The sequence below is a fragment of the Myotis lucifugus genome, unplaced genomic scaffold, assembly GCF_000147115.1.
Source record: "Myotis lucifugus unplaced genomic scaffold, Myoluc2.0 scaffold_148, whole genome shotgun sequence".
NCBI lineage: Eukaryota > Metazoa > Chordata > Mammalia > Chiroptera > Vespertilionidae > Myotis > Myotis lucifugus.
Genome location: NW_005871196.1, coordinates 1503992 through 1529166, shown reverse-complemented (window position 1 = coordinate 1529166; position 25175 = coordinate 1503992). Strand labels below are relative to the sequence as shown.

Genomic DNA, 25175 nt, shown 5'->3' with positions numbered 1-25175 from the left:
CTCCTGATGGCCACAGCTTCTCCCCTATATCTTCTGGAATCTTAAAGATATACAGCCTTATCTCTTCTCTCAGTTCCCAGAAGGAGAGCCTGAACTTCATACGTTTCCAGGGTAAGAATGTTAGATGGCCCCACTTTCCACCAGGAAGCTCAGAACAAGTCTCTGCCCTTGGAAACACGTTTACTCAGCCTATGACCCTCGTGTTTCTCAACAAGCAGACCGAAGAGTCCAAATTGGGCAACCCAACAGCAGGCTCTCTGAGTCATACTCACACGTAGGCCAAGGTGGCACTGAAGTGCTTGTAAATGTAGGTTTCCAGGACGGGGTTAAAATGCTGAAACTTGATGTCTCCGATCAGTGAAATAATGAACACCTGGCAGGGGAGGAACATAAATAGCAGCTCTGAACACGCCCCAGGCTGTGTCCACACCTGGATTTCACATCGGTTGCTCTTTCCTTCTTCACCACGTCTGCAGCAACCTCACTTTATATTCCAGCCCAAGTCATGTCTTGGGTTCCTTTCTATTTAACATGAACGGAGACTATGACGTGTCAGGCACCGCGTAGATGCTGCGAGGAAACCAGTGGAAGCACCCTGCCTCAGGGACCTCGCTGTCTCAGTGCAGCGCACAAGGGACCCAGTCGGGGAGACATGGGGCAGGAGAGAGGGGATACGGACAGGGTTTCTGTGGGAAGAATAAACTCTGACCCGGATGCAGCTAAGGAAATATTCCATGGCATTCTCCTCCTGAGTGCAGTGTGAGAGCCCCAGTAACTGAACCTCACCAGACTTTTGCCCCCCAATTTCGCTCTCCTATCACTGTCAGGCACATAATCTGCAACTAACCTCTCTTTGCACCTGCACCTACTCATGAGGAAAGTGCAAAAGGAACACCGAGGCTTCCCCAGGTGCCACTGTCCCTGCCCTGGCGCAGGAATGTATCCAGACCTTAGGCACAGGGCTCAGAGCCAGTTTCTTGTTCTCGGGACTTGACCAGGTGTGACCTCAGCTGGAGGCACTTCCTGTCTTATCATCCCTTATCATCCAGCCCTGAGTGCTTGCATTCACGTTTCTCCAAGCTGGAGAATGACCTAAAGCTGCAATTTACCTTCCAAATTCTGCACTGAACTTAAACCCTGACGAGAAAATAATGCTCGGCTTGGATGTGTCAGCCTTTTCCACTCTCCCCTTCCCCCCACCACTCTGGCCTTCCCAGATCACCTCTCCTGGTCTAGATTTCAGCTCCTGGAACGGACTGTGTGTTTAAGTGCTTTGTGTGACATTGAGTCATCTGCAGGGCTGTATATCATACATATACGTGACTAAGATTCATCTCTGACTTGGGAAGTCAGTCTGCCTTGTGTGAACTCACATACACACATACGCTGCAAGCCGCAAGCCTCTCTGAGTGGTTTCTCTTGGTGTGGGACTAGATAACTTTAAGGTGATTAAAGCAATTCCTGATTTCTAGTGTGATACAACCTTGTTTTCCCTCATGAGAAAGGGAACGTACATCAAAATTTGGATCTATTAGGAAAGAGAAAAAAGAAAGGCTTTGAATCTAAACCAAATGTTTCTAATCTCACTTCCAGATATTTAGCCTCAAGAAATAGTCAAGACAGATGTATACAGATATTTATGCAGGAGGCATAATGAAAATTAACGGTTCAGAGAATAAACACTAGTTAATATGCTTAACTGCTTACCAGTGCATCAAACACAAGAAAGTCATATGTTTCATTGTCTGACATTTCCATCATTATATTAAAAAGTGCATCGAGTGTATCCTGCAAAAACTGAAGAAAGAAAAAAACAGAGAGGTTATTTGGTGGTTTTGGCTCAACTCCATACTGTAGAAATTCAGAGATAATTAGGTTTCAATAGCATAGGTTTTAAAATAGCATTTTCTTAAAAATCACACGCTTGCTTCCCAATGTAGATAACAAGTGTTATATTTACAAAGATAGGTTTAATTTAAAATGCTGAAGTAATAATATAGTGGGTATATTTCTAAGTATGGATATCCAAACGTACCTTAACAATCTCTCCTCCATCCACCTCCATTAACTTCTTTAGGTTGTGTTTAATATTCTGGAAGTTCGAACGCCAATTCAACAAGCCTAACAGGTCAACTAGGAGAAAAGAGCACAAACCATAAACATTAGACAGCGATTAGAAAGAGCAGCCCAGACCATTGCTGGATACAGCTGCAGAACTCTCTAGAAAAGACAATGGCTCTTAATGGTGGCCAATACCTCCTGTATTCCATTAATTTACTGTGTCCCATCTAACTCAGAGAAAAACTTTGTGATCTTCTTTTATTTGTAAAAGATTTTTTAAAAATTAACCACTAATGTTCATGACCATAAAACAATACCTGAATAGAACTCACATTTTGCAATAATGACATCACAGCCACACAGCTGATGCCTAAAACACTCCCTTTTAAATGTATTTATTTTTAAGTAATCTTCCTACCTCTAATTTGCTGCACTGGTTAATTTCTCCCTAGTATGCGTGTCTCAGTAGATTCAAAGGGGAAAAGGGAACTTGTCCACATGCATTAATGCTTTTAAACATCACACCCATATTGTGGAGCAGACTTTATTTTTTCCATTTTTGAGATGAGGAAACTGAGGCTTTGTGAAACTGAATTCCTTGCTTTAGGTCACACAACTGCCAGGAAGTGGTAGGAATGGAATCTAATTATAAATTCATCTGCTTCCAAAAAATCATGTCATTGCTACTCTGACATATTGTCTCCCTAGAGCTCTGCAAAGAAACAGACAAGCACCCTAGAAAAGTTGCTATTTCAAAGGAAGGCAGAACAAATTCATGGCCCCGTTGGGTAAGTCTGGGACAAAAATCTTCAGATGACTTCGCATTTAAAACGTAGACTTTTGAATCTTTAAGCCACTTACAGCTTTAATGAATGCTGACTACTAAAGTGTCCCATGGAAATATAACAGGCATCTGGACTGTTACTATTTTGTTTAATACATCAAGTTACTATTGCCATTAACAGAGCTTTATCTAGTAAAAGAAGCAACACGTAATTTTTCATCAATAGACTTGTATAAATATATATGTAAGTAGTTGAAAACACCTACTGTTCATTACAATAGTCATTGCTTCACTGGTGTTTGTTTTATTGTTATTAAATATTGTTTAATGTTTAATCTCTTGGAAGTCTCCTAAATGCAGTGCCTAGAGACATTGCGCAAGGCCTGCCCACTGTCAACAGAATAAGGTCTCAGTATTACGCATGGAAGGCAGTTAGGCCGCACCTATGGTCCTGCTGCCACATCTCCCACCTTTCTCTGCATGCCTCACCCCCCACAGTGGCATGCTCTGAAAAAGCTCCATGTCTTTGCATATATTCTCCTCTTTTTCTGAAATGTACACAAACACTATTATTTGCAAGCCCCTACTTAAATTTTTTAATACTCTTTATTTATTTTAATATGTTTTTATTTATTTCAAATAGAGGAAGGGAGGAGAGTGGGATAGAAACATCAATGATGAGAGAGAACCATTGACTGGTTGCCTCCTGCATGCACCCTACTTGGGGATCAAGCCTGCAACCCCATGCATGTGCCCTGACTGGGAATCGAACTGTGACCTCCTGGTCCACCTGCTCAACCACTGAGCCATACCAGCCAAGCCCTTTAAATTTCATGGCCCATCTCAAACTCTATTCCCTCTGGGAAGAACTTCCTAATCATTCTCTGCTGTTGGCACTCTTTCCTACATACCCATATCCATAACCATAAAATAACAAATAATAAAGACACTCTTGGTATCTCTTTCTCTTCCCATAGATTTGAGTCACTTGAGGGCAGGAATCATTGCTTTTATTCTTGTACACCACCATGCTGCTATGTATCTAGTAGGTGTTCAATACATGTTTGATGAAAGACTGAATGAACAGATGAATAGATGGATGAAAAGAGAACTGGTAGCCCTGAGGAAGCTAGTCGTGTGCTCAATATAATTCTTTAATTCATTTATTCATTCATTCAGCATGTAATAACAGGCACTGTGCTAGGCCTGCCCATTAGGCACTGTCCTCTTCCATCTTCCCATCTCCACTTCTGTCACAGGCTAGTCAATGAGACCACTCCATCTACACTTCACTCCACTCACCGCTGCCTGAGAAAAAGGACTTACACACTCCAGTCACCCAGCAGCTTCAAGAAGTTGCAAAGAACCCATCAACCAGCCCGGAAGTTTACTCCCTAAACATGTTTGCATGCCTCGTCACTGCTCATGTTAGGAATCCATTTGGCATCTGGTGAATCACAGGTCTTGGGGCTAGGAAAGTGGTGGCACGGTGCTATGGACAGCCCTGGACTAGCTGTGTTTCTGCACCCATACAGGTTGATACATATAGCTCAAGCTAATTTTCATTGCTGTGTAACATCTACCCCCTTGTATAAATGCACCATAATTGTCTACTCATTCCACTGCCAATAAACATTAGGGTTGTTTCTAATTTTTTCTATCACAAACAATTCTGCTGTGAACATTCTCATGTGTCTTCTGGACCAGGTGCAGTAGCTTCTCTGAGATACAAAACTGGAGTGGAATTTCTGGATCATCAGGAATGACCATCTTCAACTGTACCAGGTATAATCAAATGTCCAAAGTTGTCCCAATTTCTATCCCCAAGAAAAGTATGTAAGAATTCAGGATACTCTAATTTATAATCCCAGAATTTAGGATAGTGAATACCTTTGGGAGAGGATTAGAAACCATAAAATTTAATAAAAAACAAACAAACCATTGGCCTTGGAGTTATTTATCTATTTTCAGATCCATGACCACCACTTATGATCTTAGGCGAAATATTTTAGGACTTTGACTCAATTTTCTGGTCAGTAAACTGAGGTTACTAATGGGAATACTGGGTCTCCATGTGCTAGGGGTTTGGGCGACTGTGAATAGCTCGCTCAAAACTGAAATCCCTTTTCCCTTTCCTAGAACAACAAATCTTTTCTCACCCTCCATCTGGGCCCAGCAACAAGTAATTCCATGTAAACAACCGGTCTATTCTTGCTTTGAAAAAACTAATAAAGAGCCAACAAGCTCCGCCTGAACAAGGGCCTGTGGCTTTTCACCTTCTGAGTCTGAGTAGTCCTGGTACCGCTAGTAAGAAATGCCTTTGTCAGGTCTGTGTGAAAGAACAGCTACCCTCCTGATCAGGAAATGCTCTGAGATTGGTGGCTTGTTAATATTCTCCAGCTTCTTCTTTCTCAGAAAAATTCCATTGGTTCGTTATCTCTTACATCAAATTAGAGGAAAGCCAATGCATGGGGAACCCACAGTCATTACTGTCCCTCTGAAGGCCCTGCTTTCCTGATGCGCGTGCCGTCCTGCTGGTCTTCCCATCTTTCCCCTCTGTCACCTTTCCTATCCCATCCCGCCGACGGAGGTCACTTCTCTCTGGTTAAGATCAGTTTGCCTCCTTCAACCATTTTGGGAGGGGACATTATTTAAGGCTTTTTTGGTTTGTTAGGATGAGTTTTTTGAGATCTAAACACTAGGAATGAGATGACAACAAAGGAAAGAGTACAGTCCCCCAACGGAACCTCTGTGATGATGGCAACGGTGCCTCTCCGTGCTGGCCAACTGAAGTCGCCAGCCCCATGAAGCCGCTGAGCCCTTGGAATGAGACTAGTGAACCTAAGGAACTGAATTCCTCCCCTCATTTACTTTTATCTGACCTAAATGTCCCAAGCTGCACATGGCCAGTGGCTGTCAGCACAGCACAGGTTTAGAACACGTGGACGATGGGTGATGTAGATGCCGCAGGGCGAGCGCCTGAGCCGAATACTGCTACCTGGCAGTAGCTTCCTAAATGTTCGACGCGGAGAAAACAAGCAACATAACAATATGGTTTTCTCTAACAGAAATCCCTTTTTCTTTGTTTTAGAAATCATTTTCAGGCTTCTGTTACTTGTTTTCTTTGAGCTCTAATCTCTGGGAAGGATGATCTACTAGGTGTTTGATAAATGCTATCCCTCTTGAGTGTCCCTTGATAGTCTCAAAAGTACACTAATGCTTTATATAGGCTATTGCTATACTTAAAAAAAAAAAATAACATTTTGCCCTAGGTGGTTTGGCTCAGTGGATAGAGCATCAGCCTGTGGACTGAAGGGTCGCGAATTTGATTCCAGTCAAGGGCACATGCCTGGGTTGTAGGCTCGATCCCCAGTAGGGGGAGTGCAGGAGGCAGCCAATCAATGATTCTGTCTCATCATTGATGTTTCTAGGTCTCTCTCCCTCTCCCTTGCTCTCTGAAATCAATGAAAAATAAATAAATAAATGTTTCCTTTTAAAAAAATAACATTTTGACATTTCATAGTTAAAAATTTGGAAAATACTGAAAGAAACAAAGAAAATAAGAACTAAACTTTTGAAGTTGTTTCTTTTAGCCTTTTTCTGTGTATTTATAATGATGGTGACAGTAATAAGAGTTAATTCTCATATAGTGTTTCCAAGGGGCTAGACTCTGTTGCTTTGCTTTTACATATTTTAATTACGTCATTCTTTGAAACATACACTATTTTTACTCCCTTAAAGAAGAGGAAATCAAGTCACAGACAGATCAAGTGACTTGCCTAAGATGAAACCAGCTAGTAAGTGGCAGAGCTGGGATTTGAACCCAGGCAACTGGCTGCAAATTGTCCTCACACATTTAAAGAAGACTGAGATTATACTCTACATAGTGCTAAAAAGTTTTCATGTCTTTGACTGTTTTGAAATATATTTGGCAATGGCATGTATTTTGTCCTTTAATTCAACTTTATAATTTAAACTGGTCCCAAGTATTGGATAGTTAGTTGTTTCAACTATTCCCCTCTTATGAATAAAAGGGAAAATCTTTATTCATTAATCTTTGTGCACCTCTCTCATTGTTTACTTGGGTTCAATTTCTAGGGGTCAAGTTACTGGGTCAAGGGGTCTGAATACCTTATATATATATTTGATATACCTTCTAAATCATCTTCCATAAATACTGTAACATTTCAACTCAACTCATATCAGCAGTTTATTATATTTACTTTTTACCTAACATATTGGAAAGTAAAAGCACACTCACCAAAAATTAAGCCAGAAAAAAGGCAAAACTATGGAGACAATATAAAGATCTAGGCCAAGACCGATTCTATTTCTCTGCCAGTGTCCTCCCCTTATTACCAACATCCCTTGTTACATTTATTACACAGGACACATTACCAGAGCTCTTTGCTCCCTTAAAGGAAAGAAACATAAGACTTTCCAATTTTATATAAACTAAATTTTTAATTTTCTTTGTCCAGAATAGGACCTCATTTTAAGCCATTCTTTGAAAACAGTTCATAATTTAAAGTGGCTTTTTCCAAAGGATGTGTTACTGTCAGTACATAACCTACAAAATGGCAAATGATTAAATCAGTTATGATGAATGCCAATTTACAGTAACTGTCACCAGACTTGTATGCCGAGGCCCAAAGGTTGCTGCAACAGAAGTCAGCACTAACCTGACTCTCCCATTTGCTCAGACTGCGTTTACTAAACACTGTCATAAATCCAGAAAAGAAACCTCACCAGGTCCTGGTAATGAATACATTTAGAGGCTTGACAATATTAAAAAATGCACAAATGCTTTTTATCCTGTTTGAAAGATGGACAACAAGACCCCAGAAGGAGCTTCAGCTATCGGCTCAGGATCTCTCGTCCCTGGCCATCTCCTGAAGAGCAGAGAACCCAGCCCAAGTGCCCAGCACCCACGTCCAAAGACGTGGCCCACTTGGTCCAGCCAGAGCCTAGCGGGAGGCCCAGGAGGCCTAAGCAGAGCGCGCATGGGACCCCTCCTTCCCACACCTACCATTCTGCGTGAGCTTCGTGGAGCAGATGAGGGTGGCGATCTGGAAACTGTCTTTGGTGCTCTCCTTGGTGGCGGCAAAGCTGGCCTGGGTTTTGGATGCTTGCAGCTCTTTTTCTTCCATCTCTGCCTTGGTCCCAGGCAGGGTCAGGTAGAATTTAGCGTCTTCCATTTTCTTGTTGTCTCCCTGGAAAGGCAGCATGTCAGGAAGATCAAAGGAGGGGCCCAGCCTCTACACGCCAATGAAGACGGTGCCTTTCCGGCATGAGAAATGAGGTTTCATCAAATTAAACCAGGTCCCTTCCAACTCCGAGAACTGCGGCCCTACCCAGGGTGGGAGCCCAGACTCAAACTGAATAAACATGGAGTAAGTTGTGAGCTAGACTAAGAATAGCCTAGGTGTCTGCTATAAATACATAAATAAATAATAAAGAATAAGGTTGGAATTTATTATCTGGAACCTCTAAATGGACACAATTATGCATCATTGGGTTGACTGGGGTCACTGGGAAGAAACAGCTTGCCCTGCCTTCCCAAACTATCTATGAACTAATTATAGCTATGAAGAAAAATACAGATCAGGCGGGTACATCTCAAAAAAGCTGCCAACCCCATGATACTGTTGGATGGACGAGATCTTCTGGCATCTACTTTCCACTCTAAAATCTCAGTAGATGCGATAGCTCTGCAGCAGTTAGAAGACAACACTGTCAGAGAAGGAAATGATGCCCGATAGCAGAGAAGAGGTACCTGGCTCAGGCTGATATGAAAAACACATCCTACCACACTCTAACCAAGCCCAACAGTGCAACTGTCTACACGCCACACAGGGTGACGCAAAGGCAAGCGGGCAGCCACGAGCGCCACATGCAGGAGAGGGAGACTAATACTAAACTCACTCCTTCCAGAAAGCGGAGGGGAGACCACGCAGCCAGGGGGATGTAGCCTTTGGGATGCTAGACTTAAAGGGGCAAACACACGCAGCTCTAGAGAAGTTTTGTTTGTTTTTTAATCCTCACTGGATGAGTGAGGATATGTTTTCCATTGATGCTAGAGAGAGTGGAAGGGAGCGGGGAAGAGGAAGGAGGGAGAGAGAAACAGATGTGACAGAGACACAGCGATTGGTTGCCTCTCAATGCACCCTGACCCAGGGGCGGGGATCGGACCTGCAACCCAGGTACATGCCCTTGACAGGGAATTGAACTGGAGAACCTCCAGTGCGCGGGCCGGGATGCTCTAACCATTGGTCCATGCTGGCCAGGACTAGAGAAGTTTTTGATGTTTATAGGTATAAGTCTGAAAGGAACCTTCAGAACCAATTTCAGAGGGAGTAAACATTTCCTCAGTGATTTTCTGAGGCTCATTCTGTGCACCACCTTATAAACCACCAGATCGTGCCTCCCGTCCTGCAGGGTGGTGCCGTCCGCCTTCATCAGCTTCACGAAGGCCACCCCAAATGCTCGCTCCGATCGATCTCTGGCTGAAAAGACAGAAACAGCGAGTCTGAGCAGTGCAGAGAGGTGATCAGGAAGTGATGGCTATGACGTCCGGCTTCACATTTTGCTCTGGGGTGTGACGTTCAATCATGCCGTAAGCGGCACAGTTCAGCAAGTTACAATCATACAGTGTGTGTCACAGGCTTCTTAAAGGAAGTGTTTCCCACACTGAAATCTTCTGGTACCTCCACTATGCTCTTCTCCCTATGTTTACAAATGAATGAGGCCAGCAACCCCTAGATGATCTAAATTAGAAATGTGGGTGTGGACACCGACTCCGCCCCTATGTCATCTCCATGTACTGAATACCCCTGGGACCTGTGCCATTCTTCTCCATCCCCTCTGTTCCCGCCTAAGTTCAGGCCACCCCCACCTCGTTATCCATTCTCCTTTTGATGACCATCTGGGCTATGTCCAACATGATAATATTATTAATAAAGCTGCTTTAAACATGTACTAAACGTGTACCCACCGCCATCACACACCCTCTAATGGCTCCTCCATACAGGGCTCAAAAGAACCTTCATCTTTCGTGATCTGGCTCCAGCCCACCTGGCAAGATTGTCAACCCAGGCTCTACCACTTCCTGGCGGTGTGCATTTGACCAAGGACTTAACCCCTCTGTGCTCAGTTTCCTTATAGGTAAGTGTGGATTAAAGTAGTATGCACTTTATCAGATTATTGTGGGTATAAACAAGGTGGTGTGTAAATGGAGCTTCACTGAGTGTCTCGCACAAACTAAGGCTGGATAAATGCTCTGCATAGAGCCGTACGAAATTGCTGATATTTGACACTGACCGACAAAGTGGCCATTTCATGTCATTCAACCTGAAATTGTGATTGCTCCCCCTACTCCCGTTCGGCTCTACTGAGCTCACTTTGGTTTTCAGGCACTTTTCTGCACTGTCACTCTCTGTTGGGCTAACTTCTACTCCCCTTCAGGCCTACAACGTAGGAAATCTCATGCATGAACCCCCTAATGGGCGAGGTGCCGGGCTCCGTGTTCCCCACAGCTCTGTGCTGCTGTGGCCGTATTCCCGCTCTGAACGTAGTCTCCTTTTCTCTTGCTCAGCTTCCTAACCTGCTCACAGAGGCCCTTCAGAGCAGTGGCCGTGCCCCGTCTGCTGGGACATACCCAGGGCCTGGTCTGCAGTCTGGTACATAGATGGCTTGACTACATCCAGTTTGAAATAAAAAACTGCATTTTTATGTGCTAAATGAGAACAAGATACTTGGAGAAATTTTGTGATTAATCTGAAAACAATCATTTTTCTTCTCTGTTCACACTTAAGGGCAGCCTTTACATTTATCTGTAATCGAAGACTTGAAATGAGAAAAGTGGTCATTTGGGGAGACAACAGATTAAACAGTTTCATATTAAATAGTTTTCTTGCTGCAGGACTTTTCAGCAACACACAGTGTGGCTGTTTCAGAAAGAGGTAAGTTATAACATTTCCTATTCCTGTGGACTATGAAACCCTTTTTGTCATAGAGTATCTATTAGCATCTTACAAAATTTTAGTGCTCACTGAACACATTTGGGGGAAATTCTGATACAAAATAATAACAGATCTTAGAAGCCCAGGAAAATTCTTTTTTTTTTCTTTCTGATATCCAAGCACCAATGAGTTCTGAAATGAAGATGCCAAGTATCTTGTTCTCCAGGCCCACGCACGCACGCCAAGCAAGAACATGTCTGTTTCACACGGAGATGTCCCAGACCTCCTGGTACTCACATTCCTGCGACGATCGGTGTCGGAAGGTGAACCGTATATGGCAGCGAGTAACCTCTTCGATAGCAATGGATACCTGCATAATAGGAAGAAATCAATAGCTTACACACATATATATTATTTTGTTCTCATAGCTCGTTTTATGGAGTCAGGCTTAGTTTTAGAGTCCTATCCCAGCACTAATTCCTATAAACTGAGATTTGGCGGGAGGTTTCATTCAAAGGAGATTTAGCTATTTTCAAGCCAAAAGACTCTCTCGGGAGAAGATCATCTTTGCTGTTTATGGAAGATCCTGGGAATGGAGATGATCCACTTTTCTAGTGTTTTCTTGTTTGAAACAGGAAATACTTCAGAGGGAAAACATGAGCACTTTGAGGTTCATACAGGGTCTTTCAGATTGCAAGGTGTATATATGGTAATAATTCGGGCCTATAATAGAAGGAAAAGATATATACTGGGGACAAGGAAGAATTTACCGCTCATATGAAGATGGGGGACAAGAAAAACAGGAGTATGAGGAAATGAAAAGAGCAGAGAACTTAGGCAAACGGTTAGATAAATCCTGGCACAACTTCCAATGGAGTACTATACAAGTATCGAAAAATACATTTCTGAGTAACTTTAATGCTTCGAGATAAAGTAGTTTTTAAAAGCACAGTATAAATTTGTATAAACAGCATAACTGAAAACACCTGAAGTATATGAAATTGTGGACAATAGTTACTTCTGAATGGAGATATTAATGCAAATGTGTATTTATGCATATTTCCTGAGCTTTCTTGGAGAGCTCTGAACACGTGGGCAATCAGAAAGTGCGCTGGAGCAGCTAGCTACAGGGCCTAGGAATCGAGCCTCTTCTCCGAGTCGCGGGCACCTAGTCAGAAGGGCTTTAAAGAACAGAATGTTTTAGTCGCAGGGCTACTGAGAAGCTCACAGAAGATGACTGATCGGAAAAGCACGTTGGAATTTGTAACACACATATTTAAACTGAAAAGAGGCCCAGAAAACTTGGTTAGAGGCCAAGAAGCAAATAAAGTTAGGCAACTGCTGGCAGAGTGGGAAAGTTCTCGTTTGGATTTGAACCATCTTGGCAGCCTACTGTATCATTACAACAGTCTCTCTATTCAAATTTCTACACATTAACGAAGAAGAATGTCATTCAAGAAATCTGACTCTTACACACAATTGTAATGATCAGTTCATTACTTATTGCACACCACAGGCAACCCATCTACAACTTCCAGATAAGGTAGGAATGATTTGTAGGTAAAAGGAAGAAAGGAATGTGAACCAGGTTTAATTACGATAGACGTTCCATTCTCACCTTGACAGTCTCATACCAACAGGGCTGTTTGACTTGGTAATAGACCACTGATTTGTACTCCGAAATGCCTTCGTATCCAGCGCCGGGATGAAGTGCTTTCTTTAGATGGAGAGAAAAAGTTAGGAGATAATGTCATTAGAACAATAAAAGAACCTGCACAGCACTCACGAGCCCTCTGCATGGCTAGCACAGGCCTGACCACCGGCACCCACAAGCTGACTCCATTTGGGGATGAAGAGTAGAGTAAGAATGAGTTTCTACCACCCTACCTGAGGGTCTAAATGTGGTTATCACTAAGGGACCTAGCACTGTCCTAACACTCCTCTTTGCTGCAACATTGATTCTCTCCCCGCTACCACCCCCAGACATACACTCTCTTTTCTTCCCTCTCCTTCCCAGGAGCAGAGGCCCGTGAGCTGGCCGGCAGCTGTGAGCACACGGCTGTGAGGGCCCGTGGACTCTGCTTTGAGGACCGGGTTTGTAGGAACAGCATGTTCACTGAAACTCAGGGCTGTCTCTTCCTAGTAATGAACCTCTCAGCTCAGTAGACCAGGCTTCAGTGGGGCACTGCCCAGCTGGTCAGCAAAGCCGTGAAATGACTGACTCGGAGAAGATGTGTACTTGAACTCAGGGGCTAAAGGGCTCTACCGATAGCACAAATAAACCACCCCCACCGCATGGCCCACAGTATTCTGCTTGTCCCGTGACACAGAACACTTAGTCACTTAGTGGACTGTTTCCTTCAAAGGCTCTAACATCCAGTGGAGGGGACAGGACTGTGTGTCTCGCTGTCCCTCAGGTGCCTGTGCAGCAAGGCACACAGGGAGCGGAGGGAGCTGGCAGTTCGAGTCTTGGATTCCAAAGCAGGTAACTAAGGCTCAGACAGAGGAGACAGATGCCAGCTGCGACAAAGAAGTCTCCTGCCTATCTCCTCTCCCATGTCTTCCCCATTCCGGCAGTCAGAACTCTGGTTGGAGAGCCAGGATACCTGGATCCATTCCCGGCTCCACCACTCACTCCTGTGTTTTCCTGAGAAAATACTTATTCTTTCTGGGCTGCAGTTTCCTGATACTGAAACTAACAGCCCATTGTAGCTGACCTCTAACCATGACCTCTAAGCACCAGGCTTCCAGTTGGAAGCTCCCTCATGGGTGTGTCTCCTGCTCTCCACTCGCCTGGGGAGGAAAAGTGGCTCTGAGAGCCTCCTGGGCACACGCCCCTGCGCTCAAGCCCCGGGGGAACTTGGCCTGGAAGGGGCTACACCAGGGGTGGGCAAACTTTTTGACTCGAGGGCCACAATGGGTTCTTAAACTGGACCGGAGGGCCGGAACAAAAGCAGGGATGGAGTGTTTGTGTGAACTAATATAAATTCAAAGTAAACATCATTACATCAAAGGGTTCGGTCTTTTTTTTTTTTTTTTAGTTTTATTCATTTCAAACGGGCCGGATCGGGCCCGCGGGCCGTAGTTTGCCCACGGCTGGGCTACACAGTTTGGAAATGATAAAGAGCCTCTGCACGTACATGAGATCGGTAGTGGCTTGAGCTGTTTCTTAGCCCAGGAGAAATGTAAAAATAAGAGTCTCAATGGTTTTCTTACTAAAGCTGGTCAAGGCTAATCACAAATTTAACAGGTTTCATATTTTTTCCTTATGAAAAACCAAATGCACCCTAATGTGGAGAACAATCAACTCCAGGCCAGAAGGCCCTGGTTGTTGTAAAGAAGTGGGGGGAAGGGGACATCTGTAATACTTTCAACAATAAAGATAAATTAAAAAAAAAACACAGAGGAAGGAATGGGTGATGGCAGAGCATTTCTGGGCGTGGTGCGTACCTCCAAGGTATTGCCCTCCTCGTCACACACAGACATGGTCACCTCCACGTTCTTTGGCGTCTTCTTTTTCCCTTTGTCAAACTCCCCATGGACCAGGGTGACATAAATATCATTCCGAACATCTCCTGTAACATGACAACCGTCCTGTGAATGGTGCTGAGAGAATCACTTTTAAGTTTTCTGATAGACAAACTCTAAGTAAACTAGGAATGGCCAGGTCTGACTCTATAGTGAGCTACTATACCGCACTTTTTCTACGTATTGTTCTCTTCCCATTACCTCATTCTACCTCTCCACACATGCCCAAGTGTCTCTGAAGTGTGGTTTTTAAAGAATGAACTCTTTTCAATAGCAGTCTTTATTCTATTTAATAATTGCTGTCTAATAAAGTACACGAGGTATTTTATTGGCTTATAGTGTCATGTTTTTTAAATAATGCCTTTGAGAGTGTGGTATTTTATTTTATTTTTTTATTTTATGTATATAGATTGATTTCAGAGAGGAAGGCAGAGGGAGAGAGAGGTAGAAACATCAATGATGAGAGAGAATCATTGATTGGCTGCCTCCCACAAGCTCCCCCACTGGGGATTGAGCCTGCAAGCCAGGCATGTGTCCTTGACCAGAATTGAACCAGGGACCCTTCAGTCTGCAGGTCGACACTCTATCCACTGAGCCAAATCGGCTAGGGCGAGAGTGTGGTATTTTAATGCATCTGAAATAATGAAAGCTGATATTTATCAAGTGCTTACTATGTACTAGGCACTGTTCAAAATATCTTATACTGCCCTAGCTGGTTTGGCGCTGTGGATAAAGTGTTGGCCCGAAGACTGAAGCGTCCCAGGTTTGATTCCAGTCAAGCGCATGTATGCCCTTGCAGGTTCGATCCCTGGCCCTAATCGGGCACGGGCAGGAGGCAAGCAATTGATGTTTCTCTCTCTCTGTCTCTCCCTCTCCCTTCTAAAAGTCAATGGGAAAATATCCTCAGGAAAGGATTAACAACAACAAAATAAATAAATAAAGTGTCTTATATGCAATAATTTATTTAATGCACATAACAACCTGATGAGGTAGACACTATTTCTGAAAGCCTATAAAATATTTTGTTTATGTGAATCAGCTTAATTGTTTTTACTGATATCAGAATAATTTCTGCTTGTCATATTTTTGGTTAACTAGCACAAAAATTTTTAAATGAATTAATTAGTAAAATGTAGCCCTCCTCCCCACAATGAAGACAAAATTTAAATGTTATTGAGACACAGAAATGAAACCTGGAATGCATGAAAGGTAAGCCTAGTTCCTGGGTGGAAAGACAGTATTATAAAAATAACTCCAACATCTGTACTACATAAACTGCCTCCCAGGGTAAAAATAAAATCTTGGAGGACTATGAGAAAATCGAGGTGCATATTTACACACATCATTTTCATCGCTTATCTGACTGGAAAAAAAATTAAGATATTGCTAACAACTGGTGAGGGTAAAGAAAAAGGGGTTTATTTATATATTACAGTTTGAAATCTTAATGACATATTCTTTGTCCGTAGAGAAGTTGACAGTTTGTGTCAAAAACCTTAACTGACACAGCAACTTCACTGGTAATATTTATTTTAAAGTATTAAAAATGTGGGCCTTGCCCTGGTCGGTTGCTCAGTGGTTAGAGCATCTGCCCACGAACTGAACTGTCTGGGGTTCGATTTCAGTCATGGCTTAGTCCTAGCCCTGGTTGGGAGGCAATCAATCGATGTGTCTCTCTTACATCTATGTTTGTCTCTCTCTGTCTCTCCCCTTCCCTTCCACTCTCCCTAAAAATATCAATGGAAAAAATATCCTCAGATGAGGATTACCAAAAAAAATGTGGGTCATGATTATCCATAAGGATATTCATTGTGATATTGTTCATGAAAGTGAGCACTTGGAAAGTCCCTCAGTTTCCAACAATAAAGCAGCTGGTAGAATAAACGATGGTACCATCAGATAAGATAATATTCATTTAAAGCACTGATTGAGCACCTACTCTGTACCAAGCACTGTACGGAGTGTGGGAGATGATGGGGAGACATGCACGAGCCTCACTCTCAAGCAGCTCATTATCAGATAATCACACGATGAAATGCATCATCATAAATCCGGGAACAGGCCAGGCTCTGTGAAGCATAACCCTAAGTTCCAACCTTGTTGGGAGCGTAGGGGCATCTTCCTTTGAGCTGACATTGGAGGGATGAGTGAGAGAGAGCAACAGCAGCATGTGCAAACGCCCAGAGGTAGCCGACCTATAATGAAGTGTTCCCAATGGGGGGTGGGGTCTGGTGTGAGATAAGGCTACAGGGACAGGCAGGAGTCATGTTTCCCTAAGCTTGCAGGCCAAGCTAAGAATCTGTGCCTTCATCCTAAACATAAACAGAAGTCATCAAAATGTTTTCAGCATGGGAGGAGGGGACAAAATTAGGTGGGCTTTCATAAAAGCTTACTCATGCTGCAGCGCAGAGAAGAGGAAATGAAGTGAGAGCAAGCAGAAACAGGGAAACCAGTTAGGAAGGTCATGTCCAGGGAAGAGATGATAGTGGCTACCGCTCAGGTAGTGGCAATGGAGACAGAGAGAAGGCTGTGGCTTTTTTAAAAAATATTTTTTTTATTGATTTCAGAGAAGGAGAAAGAGGGAGAGAGAGATAGAGAGATAGAAACATTAATGATGAGAGAGAATCATTGATCAGCTGCCTGCACGCCCCACACTGGGGACTGAGCCTGTGCCCTGACCAATCATTGAACCAGTGAACTCCTGGTTCATATAGGTCAACGCTCAACCACTGAGCCATGGAGGCTGGGCAAGGTTGTGGACTTAACCGACCTTTTAAAGGTAAAACTGGCAGGTCTTGTCCAGGAATTTTGAGTGAGGTGTAAAGGAAAGGGAGGGGTCGAGAGTGACTTTCAGACCTCTTATTTGTGCATCTGGCTGGAGAGGGGGCCACTCTCTGTTGATAAAACTCAACAGAAGATGCACAGGGTTACACGTCCCAACTGAGAACTCTGAGCAAGAACTAAAGAGGGGAGAGTAGCCCAGTCAGGGAACAGTACCTAGTAGGGTCCTGAGGCAGAAAGTAGTTGGATTGATGGTGACTGAGCTCAAGGGAGTGGCCCTGGGGGGACAGATGGATTTGGAGGCAACTAACACACAAAGGCCAAGTGAGTAGGAGAGAGCACCTAGGGAGAGAAAGCAGATGAGAAGGAAAGGAGGCCTGTTACACCCTGAATTGTGTCCCCCTAAATTCTTGTGTTGAGGTCTCAGCCCTCAGTACCTCAAGATTTGACCGTATTTGGAGACCGGCCATTTATTTATTTATTTATTTATTTAGAATATGTTTTATTGATTTTTTACAGAGAGGAAGGGAGAGGGATAGAGAGTTAGAAACATCGATGAGAGAGAAACATCGATCAGCTGCCTCCTACACACCTCCTACTGGGGATGTGTCCGCAACCCAGGTACATGCCCTTGACTGGAATTGAACCTGGGAACTTTCATCTGCAGGCTGACGCTCTATCCACTGAGCCAAACCGGTTAGGGCTGGAGACAGGCCCTTTAAAAGGTAAGATGAAATGAGGTCACGTGTTGGGCCCTAATCCAACAGACCGGTGTCCTTACAAGAAGACATTAGGGCACAGACACACAGACAAAGGGGTGACCATGTGAGGACACAGGGAGAAGGTGGCCACGTGTAAGCCACGGAGAGAGGCCTCAAAGGAAACCAAACCCGCTGACACTTTCATCCTGGACTTCCAGCCTCCACAACTGTGAGGAAATAAACTTCTGTGGCTTAAGCCACCCAGTCCGTGGTACTTTGCTATGGCAGCCCTAGCAAGCTGATACAGGGCATAAGGGCCAAATACTGAGCAGAGCTGACATCTAAAGGTGAGCAGAAGATGACAAGGTGGCAAGAGTCCCAGCAGAGGCCTCCGGGAGAAAGAGAAGAGGTGGGTCACCAATGAGGAAGGGGGAGTATGTCAAGAAGGAGTGACCCAGTGTCACATGCTGCAGAAATGCCAGACACAACCAGGTTAAAAAATATCCTCTGGCCTAGTGACTGCAATCTTTGGTGACTCTAGTGACAGCCACGCTGGAGTGGCCAGAGGGTGACTGTCAGGTATGAAAGCAGAGAGAGTATAATCACTTCCAGGAATCCAGCTGGAAGAGGCGAGCAGAGAGGCAGAGCGCCTTTGCTGGAGGGGGAGATGGGGTAGAGCAAAGGGCCTGTATAAATGGGGATGAGAGGAAGCTCCAAGGTGAGGGATGTAGGTCTACCTCTGTAGTTCTCAAAGCTGGCTCATCACCAGCATCACCGGGGGAGCAATAAATTATCACAGCTCATTAATTTCGCAAAAGGGAAATAAGACCTTGTGTTACTTTAAAAGCAGCTGAATTTTTATGGACTAGATAAGAGCTTGGTTTTCTAGAATTTTTCTAATATGCCAAAGATTATTTACTTATATGTTCTACCTATAAAATAAATTTCATATATTCATATTTTAATATTTGTTTATAACCATACACTTTACTCAATCTTTATATAATAAAGTGGCATTTTATATAAAGTTCCTTGAGGGAATCATTTCCTTTTACTAACATGAAGATTAAGAAATTAAATAGGCCCTGGCCAGTGTTCTCAGTGGTTAGAGCAGCGGTGCTCAACCTGTGGGTCGCGACCCCTTTGGCGGTTGAACGACCCTTTCACAGACCATCCTGCATATCAGATATTTACATTACGATGCATAACAATAGCAACATTACAGTTATGAAGTAGCAACGAAAATAATTTTATGGTTGGGTCACAACATGAGGAACTGTATTTAAAGGGCCAGAAGGTTGAGAACCATTGGGTTAGAGCATTGGCCCACATACTGAAGATTCACGGGTTCAAGTCCTGCCCAGGGCACATACCTGGGTTGCAGGTTTGATTCCTAGTCCCAGTTGGGGCATGTGCAGGAGGCAACCAATCGATGTCTCTCTCACATTGATGTTTCTCTCTCTCTCTCCTTCCCTCCCATCTCTCTTCCACTCTTTATAAACATCAGTGGAAAAAAATATCCTTGGGTAAGGATTAACAAAAAAAAGAAGAAATTAAATGGGTTAAATCAGTGAATACAACAAAACACATATGCAGATCACAACATGCGGTGGCAAATCAGATGGAACTAAAGTAAGAAACTGCAGAATATTTACGTTTTGTCACCGCAAGTACGGGGACTGCCAATAACACAGCTGGAGCTGAAACAAATGAAGCAGCCGGTCCAGCTGAGACTGAGAGGCAGCTCCTCGCTGCAGTTTCCCAGCAAGGAGCCCAGGATGCTGGTGATGCCACCGTGAGGAAAGGTACTTGCAATTAAAGCAGATTATTCTCGGGGCAGAGAACTGTGCCATTTAGTTCAACTTAACGATGGTCTAGGGAAGCATTTCAGATGGGCTTGTGTAGAACATACAAGGAAGAGAGAGCGAACCAAAAATTTTGAGTGACATTCAGTAGCTTTATGTTGGCCTTGCACACTGGGTAGCCTTTTTAAAAAAAAAATCTTCACCCAAAGATATTTTTCCCATTGGTTTCTAGAGAGAGTGGAAGGGAGGGAGGAGGGGGAAGAGAGAAACATTGACATGAGGGAGACACATCAACTGGTTGCCTCCCACATGTGCACCTACGGGGTCTGGGGAACTTGCAACGGAGGTACGTACTCTTGACTGGAATCGAACCTGAGACTTTTTAGTCCACAGGCTGACGCTCTAACCACTGACAAACAACGGCGAGGGCACTGGGTAGCTTTGTAAGGTACTGCATGCAACTCTGTATCTCCCTCTGTCTTGATACCACTGACTGCAGATAACTAAATCGATAGATCTGTATTGTTTCAACTGTGCTGTTAGAAGTAACTACTTCATGGAAGGAATTCCTAGCGGAAGCAGAGCAGGTGACTCAAGCAAAACGTTTACCTGGAAGTATTATTTCAGGAAAGCCCATTTTCCGGGCGATTGCTGTTGATCTATCCACCAAGTGTGAAAAATTCTTCTGAACTTGCGGGAGGTCACCTGGCAATAGCTTCAAGGACACCCAAAGTCCTTTAAAGAAATAAAAGATAAACTTTCAGTTCTCTGTATGATCTCTATAATAAACACACACCCACACTGAGAAAAATATGTTGTAATGATATACAGATACAGTGTTATTGGATGAAAATTCTCCCCCAGTTAACTTATAACTTTAATGACACTCCATTAAGACTTCTTGAGAATTTGACAGAGAAGTGAACAGATGTTTACTTTGAGGGAGGAAAAAGAGTGAAGCTAGATACCAAAATGCTGTAAAGCTCTAGTAATACATGATGTTAGTGGTAAAAAAAGTTATGTGAATCCATGTAAACTATGAGGTTAAGTACTATAATATACTAGAGGCCCAGTGCATGACATTCATGCACTGGTGGGGGGGGGGGGGGGTGCAGGAGGAGGGAGTCCCTTAGCCTGGGCTGAACCCTCCCTCAGTCCGGGAGCCCTTGGGGTATGTCTGACTGACGGCTTAGGCCCGCTTTCTAAGCTTGCAGTCGGACATCCTTAACGCTACTGCAGAGGCAGGAAAGGCTCCTACCATAGCCGCTGCGCTCACCATCTGTGAACCTGGCTTCTGGCTGAGCGGTGCTCCCTCTGTGGGAGCATACTGACCACCAAGGGGCAGCTCCTGCGTTGAGTGTTTGCCCCCTGGTGGTCAGTGCATGTCATAGCAACCGGTCATTCCACCGTTCGGTCAATTTGCATATTAGGCTTTTATTATACAGGATAGCAAAATAGGCACAAATCATGGAAAAAAAACACAATTTCGTAAATGTGCTGCTACATAGAACAGAATCTATCTAATTTCTCACCTCACATTTTGATTAAAATAAATTCTTAATATGAAAAAAGATAGGAAATTAAAAGGAAAAATAAAGGTAGTTACTACATCTCTTAGAATGAACCATTTTTTCAAGTAGAGAAAATAAATGAAATCATAGAAGCAAAAGAATTATCTATATAAACGGAAAGTTTTAATATTCATAAAAATAAAATGTATACTATAAAGTGGTGAAATACTTATAAATACTTAGGAATTTATACTACTCATTAGAAGAAAAAACTTTAATATCTTTACAAATAAGACATGAACAGACAATTCACAGGGAAATACAAGAAGTTTATAACTATTTGGCAAACTGAAAATTGAAAAATATGTGTCCTAAATAAGATTATCTTTATTATATAAAGTGCTAAGAAGGAAAACTTTAGAAAACTCACAAATACACATGAAGAGTAGTTTTTGTTTTTATTTAAGAGAAGTATATGGAAGTCTACTTTTTACCTTCGAAACAGGTAAAATTTTTAAGTATCAGCTGGCAAAGTGGGCAAGATGGTAATTAGTGCCTGCTGGTAGAAGCCTATAGCTATGTTTCCAGGTTTAAGCTTGTTGCCATCATTTGACCCAGAAATCCTACTTTTGGGGGAGGCAGTCCTGAATACGGGAAAAGCTAATGTATAAAGATAGTCATAGTAGAGTTATTTAAACTTACAATGGTGACAAATTAGAGAACACTTAAGTTCTACCTAGATTTCATTTTCTGAAATCCAAGTAATGGAATAACATGCAGCCACAAAAAATATTTGTGAAGAGCATAAAAACATTTGAATAGTGTTTGATTTGTTAAGCAGCAAAAAATGACCTTTTTCCAGTTTTGTTAAAATAAGTTATATATACAGAATAATTTATTTAGTATAAGGGTTTTTTACTCTAACAAATTATATCTTAAGGTTAGAAGTTCCAAAACAACAGAAATATAGTTATTTGTTTTAATTTTTTAACATTTCCTCACATGTCTTTCCCACTCAGGATAAAGGACAATTGTTAATACAGGGGAAACTAAATATGCTGAAAACAATGTGTCTTCTGATTGCCTACACTTTGGAAGACAGTTATAGGGTGGGTTAAAAAAATTACTCAATCTTCAAAATGATCCAAAAACCATCACCATCTTGGTATTTAAATTTAAAATTTTAACTACTTTCCCTTATTATTTTGAATTTAAAATGCAGTTTCTCTTGGTTAAAACGATGTCAACAGAACATATGAAGTACTAAAAACAACTAAAAACATTTTGCTAGACAGCCAATTATTTTATATTAATACATATTGTTATATTAATACATATTGCTTTGGTCTCCTTGCTCTCAACTTTAGGAAATGCAATGGGGCAAACATATTCAGAGAGTGGGACATAGTTATCCTGTAAATTCTCTGTCTGTGCATTTACCGAGAGTCAAGGACCGCAGGGTGAACAAAAGTGAGGAAGGAGTCATGGAATTTACAAAATGGAGCTGTGATCGGTCATTCTGGGTGCTCTTCAGTATTAAATGTCTTCAGCAGGAAGTTGAGGTGGGCAGCCCCCAGAGGAAGGCAGTGAAAGGGCGGGAGTCCCAGGCCGGGCTCTGAATGCCCGCCCCCGCCCCTCCCAGCGGAGCGCACAGGCGTGTACCTTGTCCTTTGTGGTTCACTTCCTTCGCTGCTATCACTTTATTCAGGACTGAAGTGAGTGGCTCATTTTCCCCGATCACCTGGGATGTTATCAGGGGCGACATGATTAGCTGCCTCTGCCGGATATAGGTTTCCATGGCGATTCTGGGAAGGTCAGAAGTGAGAGGTAAGTAAAAAGGAGGACGTTTCTATAGCACTAAACACAGCTAAATAGGAGACTATCTTTTCTTATTTTTCCACCGGGTGCCTGGCGTAGACACCAAATTCATGATTTGGGGCAAAAAATAAATAGACCCAAGAACAAACAAAACTGATGGCCAAGTATGAACAAGTAAAATGGAAGGCAATTCATGAGAGGGAGAGGCTGCTGTAATGGCTCTGAAGAAGGACCGGGAAGGGGCAGGAGACCAGGCCTCCAGTTCTGGTCCACTTGGCAGCGAGCCCCTCTGTCTCCCCCTGGGCCTCAGTAAGTACATCTGCGGCCTTTGGGGCGCATTCTTGGACTCCCGTGACACACTGTACGTAGGGTTGCAGCAGCGCAGGCACCAGGGAACAAGCTTCACGTCAGTGGTCGCATCAGCCTGAGGCTCGGGCAGGCGATCAAAGAACCTAACACAGCCCCACCCCGCTGACAGCCCAGGGCTATCAGCAGCTACACATCGCCGGGTGCAGCACAATGCTCCCCAGTCTTCTCGGCCGTGGTTTGTTCTCTTGCCCACTCTGCAGGCCAGCTTTCCCTGCGGGGTTCAGATCCATATGCTGACAATACGGGGAACACTGCGACATGTCGCTGAAAGTGGGCTTGCTGTCATCCGAGTTGCTTTCAACAACTTGCACTCTCTTAGGTGGACGAGCAGGTGCACATATAAAACTCTCTTATAATACACTGTACTCTTTTGGGTAAGTTATAAAAGCAAATGCCATAAATCTTAGGAGTTAAATGCCACAGGCTGCAATTTGCATCGTGAAAGCTTTATAGTGGCTGTTGGCCGCACAATGAGCGATAGTCAAATTAGGGCTGGTCACCTCCGAGACGCAAAGCATGCATAATGACACGGTGGGGACAATCTCAGGCGCACTGTTTCGCCACGGCTGCCACACAGGAGCTGGTGCAGAAATTCAGAGGGAGGCACACACCACAGAAAGAAACCCCTCCCAGGGGAAGCCAATATAGAGAAGTACCTACAGTGATGGCGAACCTATGACACGCGAACTCATTTTTTTGGTTGATTTTTCTTTGTTAAATGGCATTTAAATATCAAAAATATAAATCTTTGTTTTACTATGGTTGCAAATATCAAAAACTTTCTATATGTGACATGGCACCAGAGTTAAGTTAGGGTTTTTCAAAATGCTGACACGCCGAGCTCAAAAGGTTCGCCATCACTGACCTATGAGATAACTGACTTTCATATCCAGAATGCCGCACCTATTTTAGACATATTTATAATATCATATATGGAGCAGAATAACGTTCATATCCATAAATGCCGCCCCTTTTATTTACACACACATATATAACATACTATGTCACATTATATATTTCATATAACTTTCACAGTCATGAACGCTGCTCCTATTATGCGTATAACTAATAATAACGTATACTAATACATGTATAATAAGAACATTCATGGATAGAAAGTTATTTTTACATAAATATATTTGTATATACTTAATATAGTAATGTTACTATATATTTTATATTTAATCATATCTATTCTATATATCTTACTTAATATTTACTGATTATATAAGAATATATTAACATATTTAATACACTTAATATAATGTATTAATATATTTTAATATATTGTATTAATACATGAAATAGGTTATATCTATTTAATATATTTAAATATATGTAGATAATTATATTAGGAGCAGCATTCATGAGTTTGCAAGTTATCTCATAATTTAAATTAGCACTAAGCTACATATAATATCTACCTCACCATGTTTCTGGTGGATCAGTATATAGGTTGTATGATACTAGATAAATGCATATATAAAAGTAATGTTTCCTTACACCCACCCAACACTTGGTATCTTATATATTTTTAAAATTTGGTCAAGCCAAAAACTAAACCTCATTACATAATTTGCATTTCATTGATTCTCAATAAATTTATAGGCCATTTCTTGTGTGCTTTTGTGCATGTCCTTCTTATGTCCTTAAGAACCTCTATTCATTCTTCATCTATTAAAAATACTCCATACACATTATAAAGATTTGTTAATTTTTTTCTATGTATAAGTTGTTTAAAATTTTTGTGTGGTTAAACCTATCAATTTTCTTTTCTAGTCAAATCTTTGTGTGTGACTCAAAGGCTTCCCATAAGTCATTATTATCTAAAACTCAACATTTTAATTTTTAGGCTC

General features: G+C 42.6%; 1 protein-coding gene across 6 annotated transcripts in view; it reads right to left on the bottom strand.

Annotated features, from left to right (window-relative positions):
• Positions 1 to 25175, bottom strand: part of DOCK5 (dedicator of cytokinesis 5) — a 155927-nt gene that overhangs the window by 66655 nt on the left and 64097 nt on the right. For all 6 annotated transcript variants that reach the window (XM_023759110.1, XM_023759112.1, XM_023759111.1 and 3 more), the window contains 10 exons: positions 22795 to 22937; positions 20231 to 20356; positions 14257 to 14381; positions 12425 to 12523; positions 11104 to 11176; positions 9248 to 9351; positions 7875 to 8058; positions 2036 to 2133; positions 1708 to 1797; positions 273 to 373 (listed from right to left, as the gene is read on the bottom strand). In XM_023759110.1, coding sequence (XP_023614878.1) covers positions 273 to 373; positions 1708 to 1797; positions 2036 to 2133; positions 7875 to 8058; positions 9248 to 9351; positions 11104 to 11176; positions 12425 to 12523; positions 14257 to 14381; positions 20231 to 20356; positions 22795 to 22937 — 1143 coding nt within the window. The remainder of the gene's footprint in view (positions 1 to 272; positions 374 to 1707; positions 1798 to 2035; positions 2134 to 7874; positions 8059 to 9247; positions 9352 to 11103; positions 11177 to 12424; positions 12524 to 14256; positions 14382 to 20230; positions 20357 to 22794; positions 22938 to 25175) is intronic.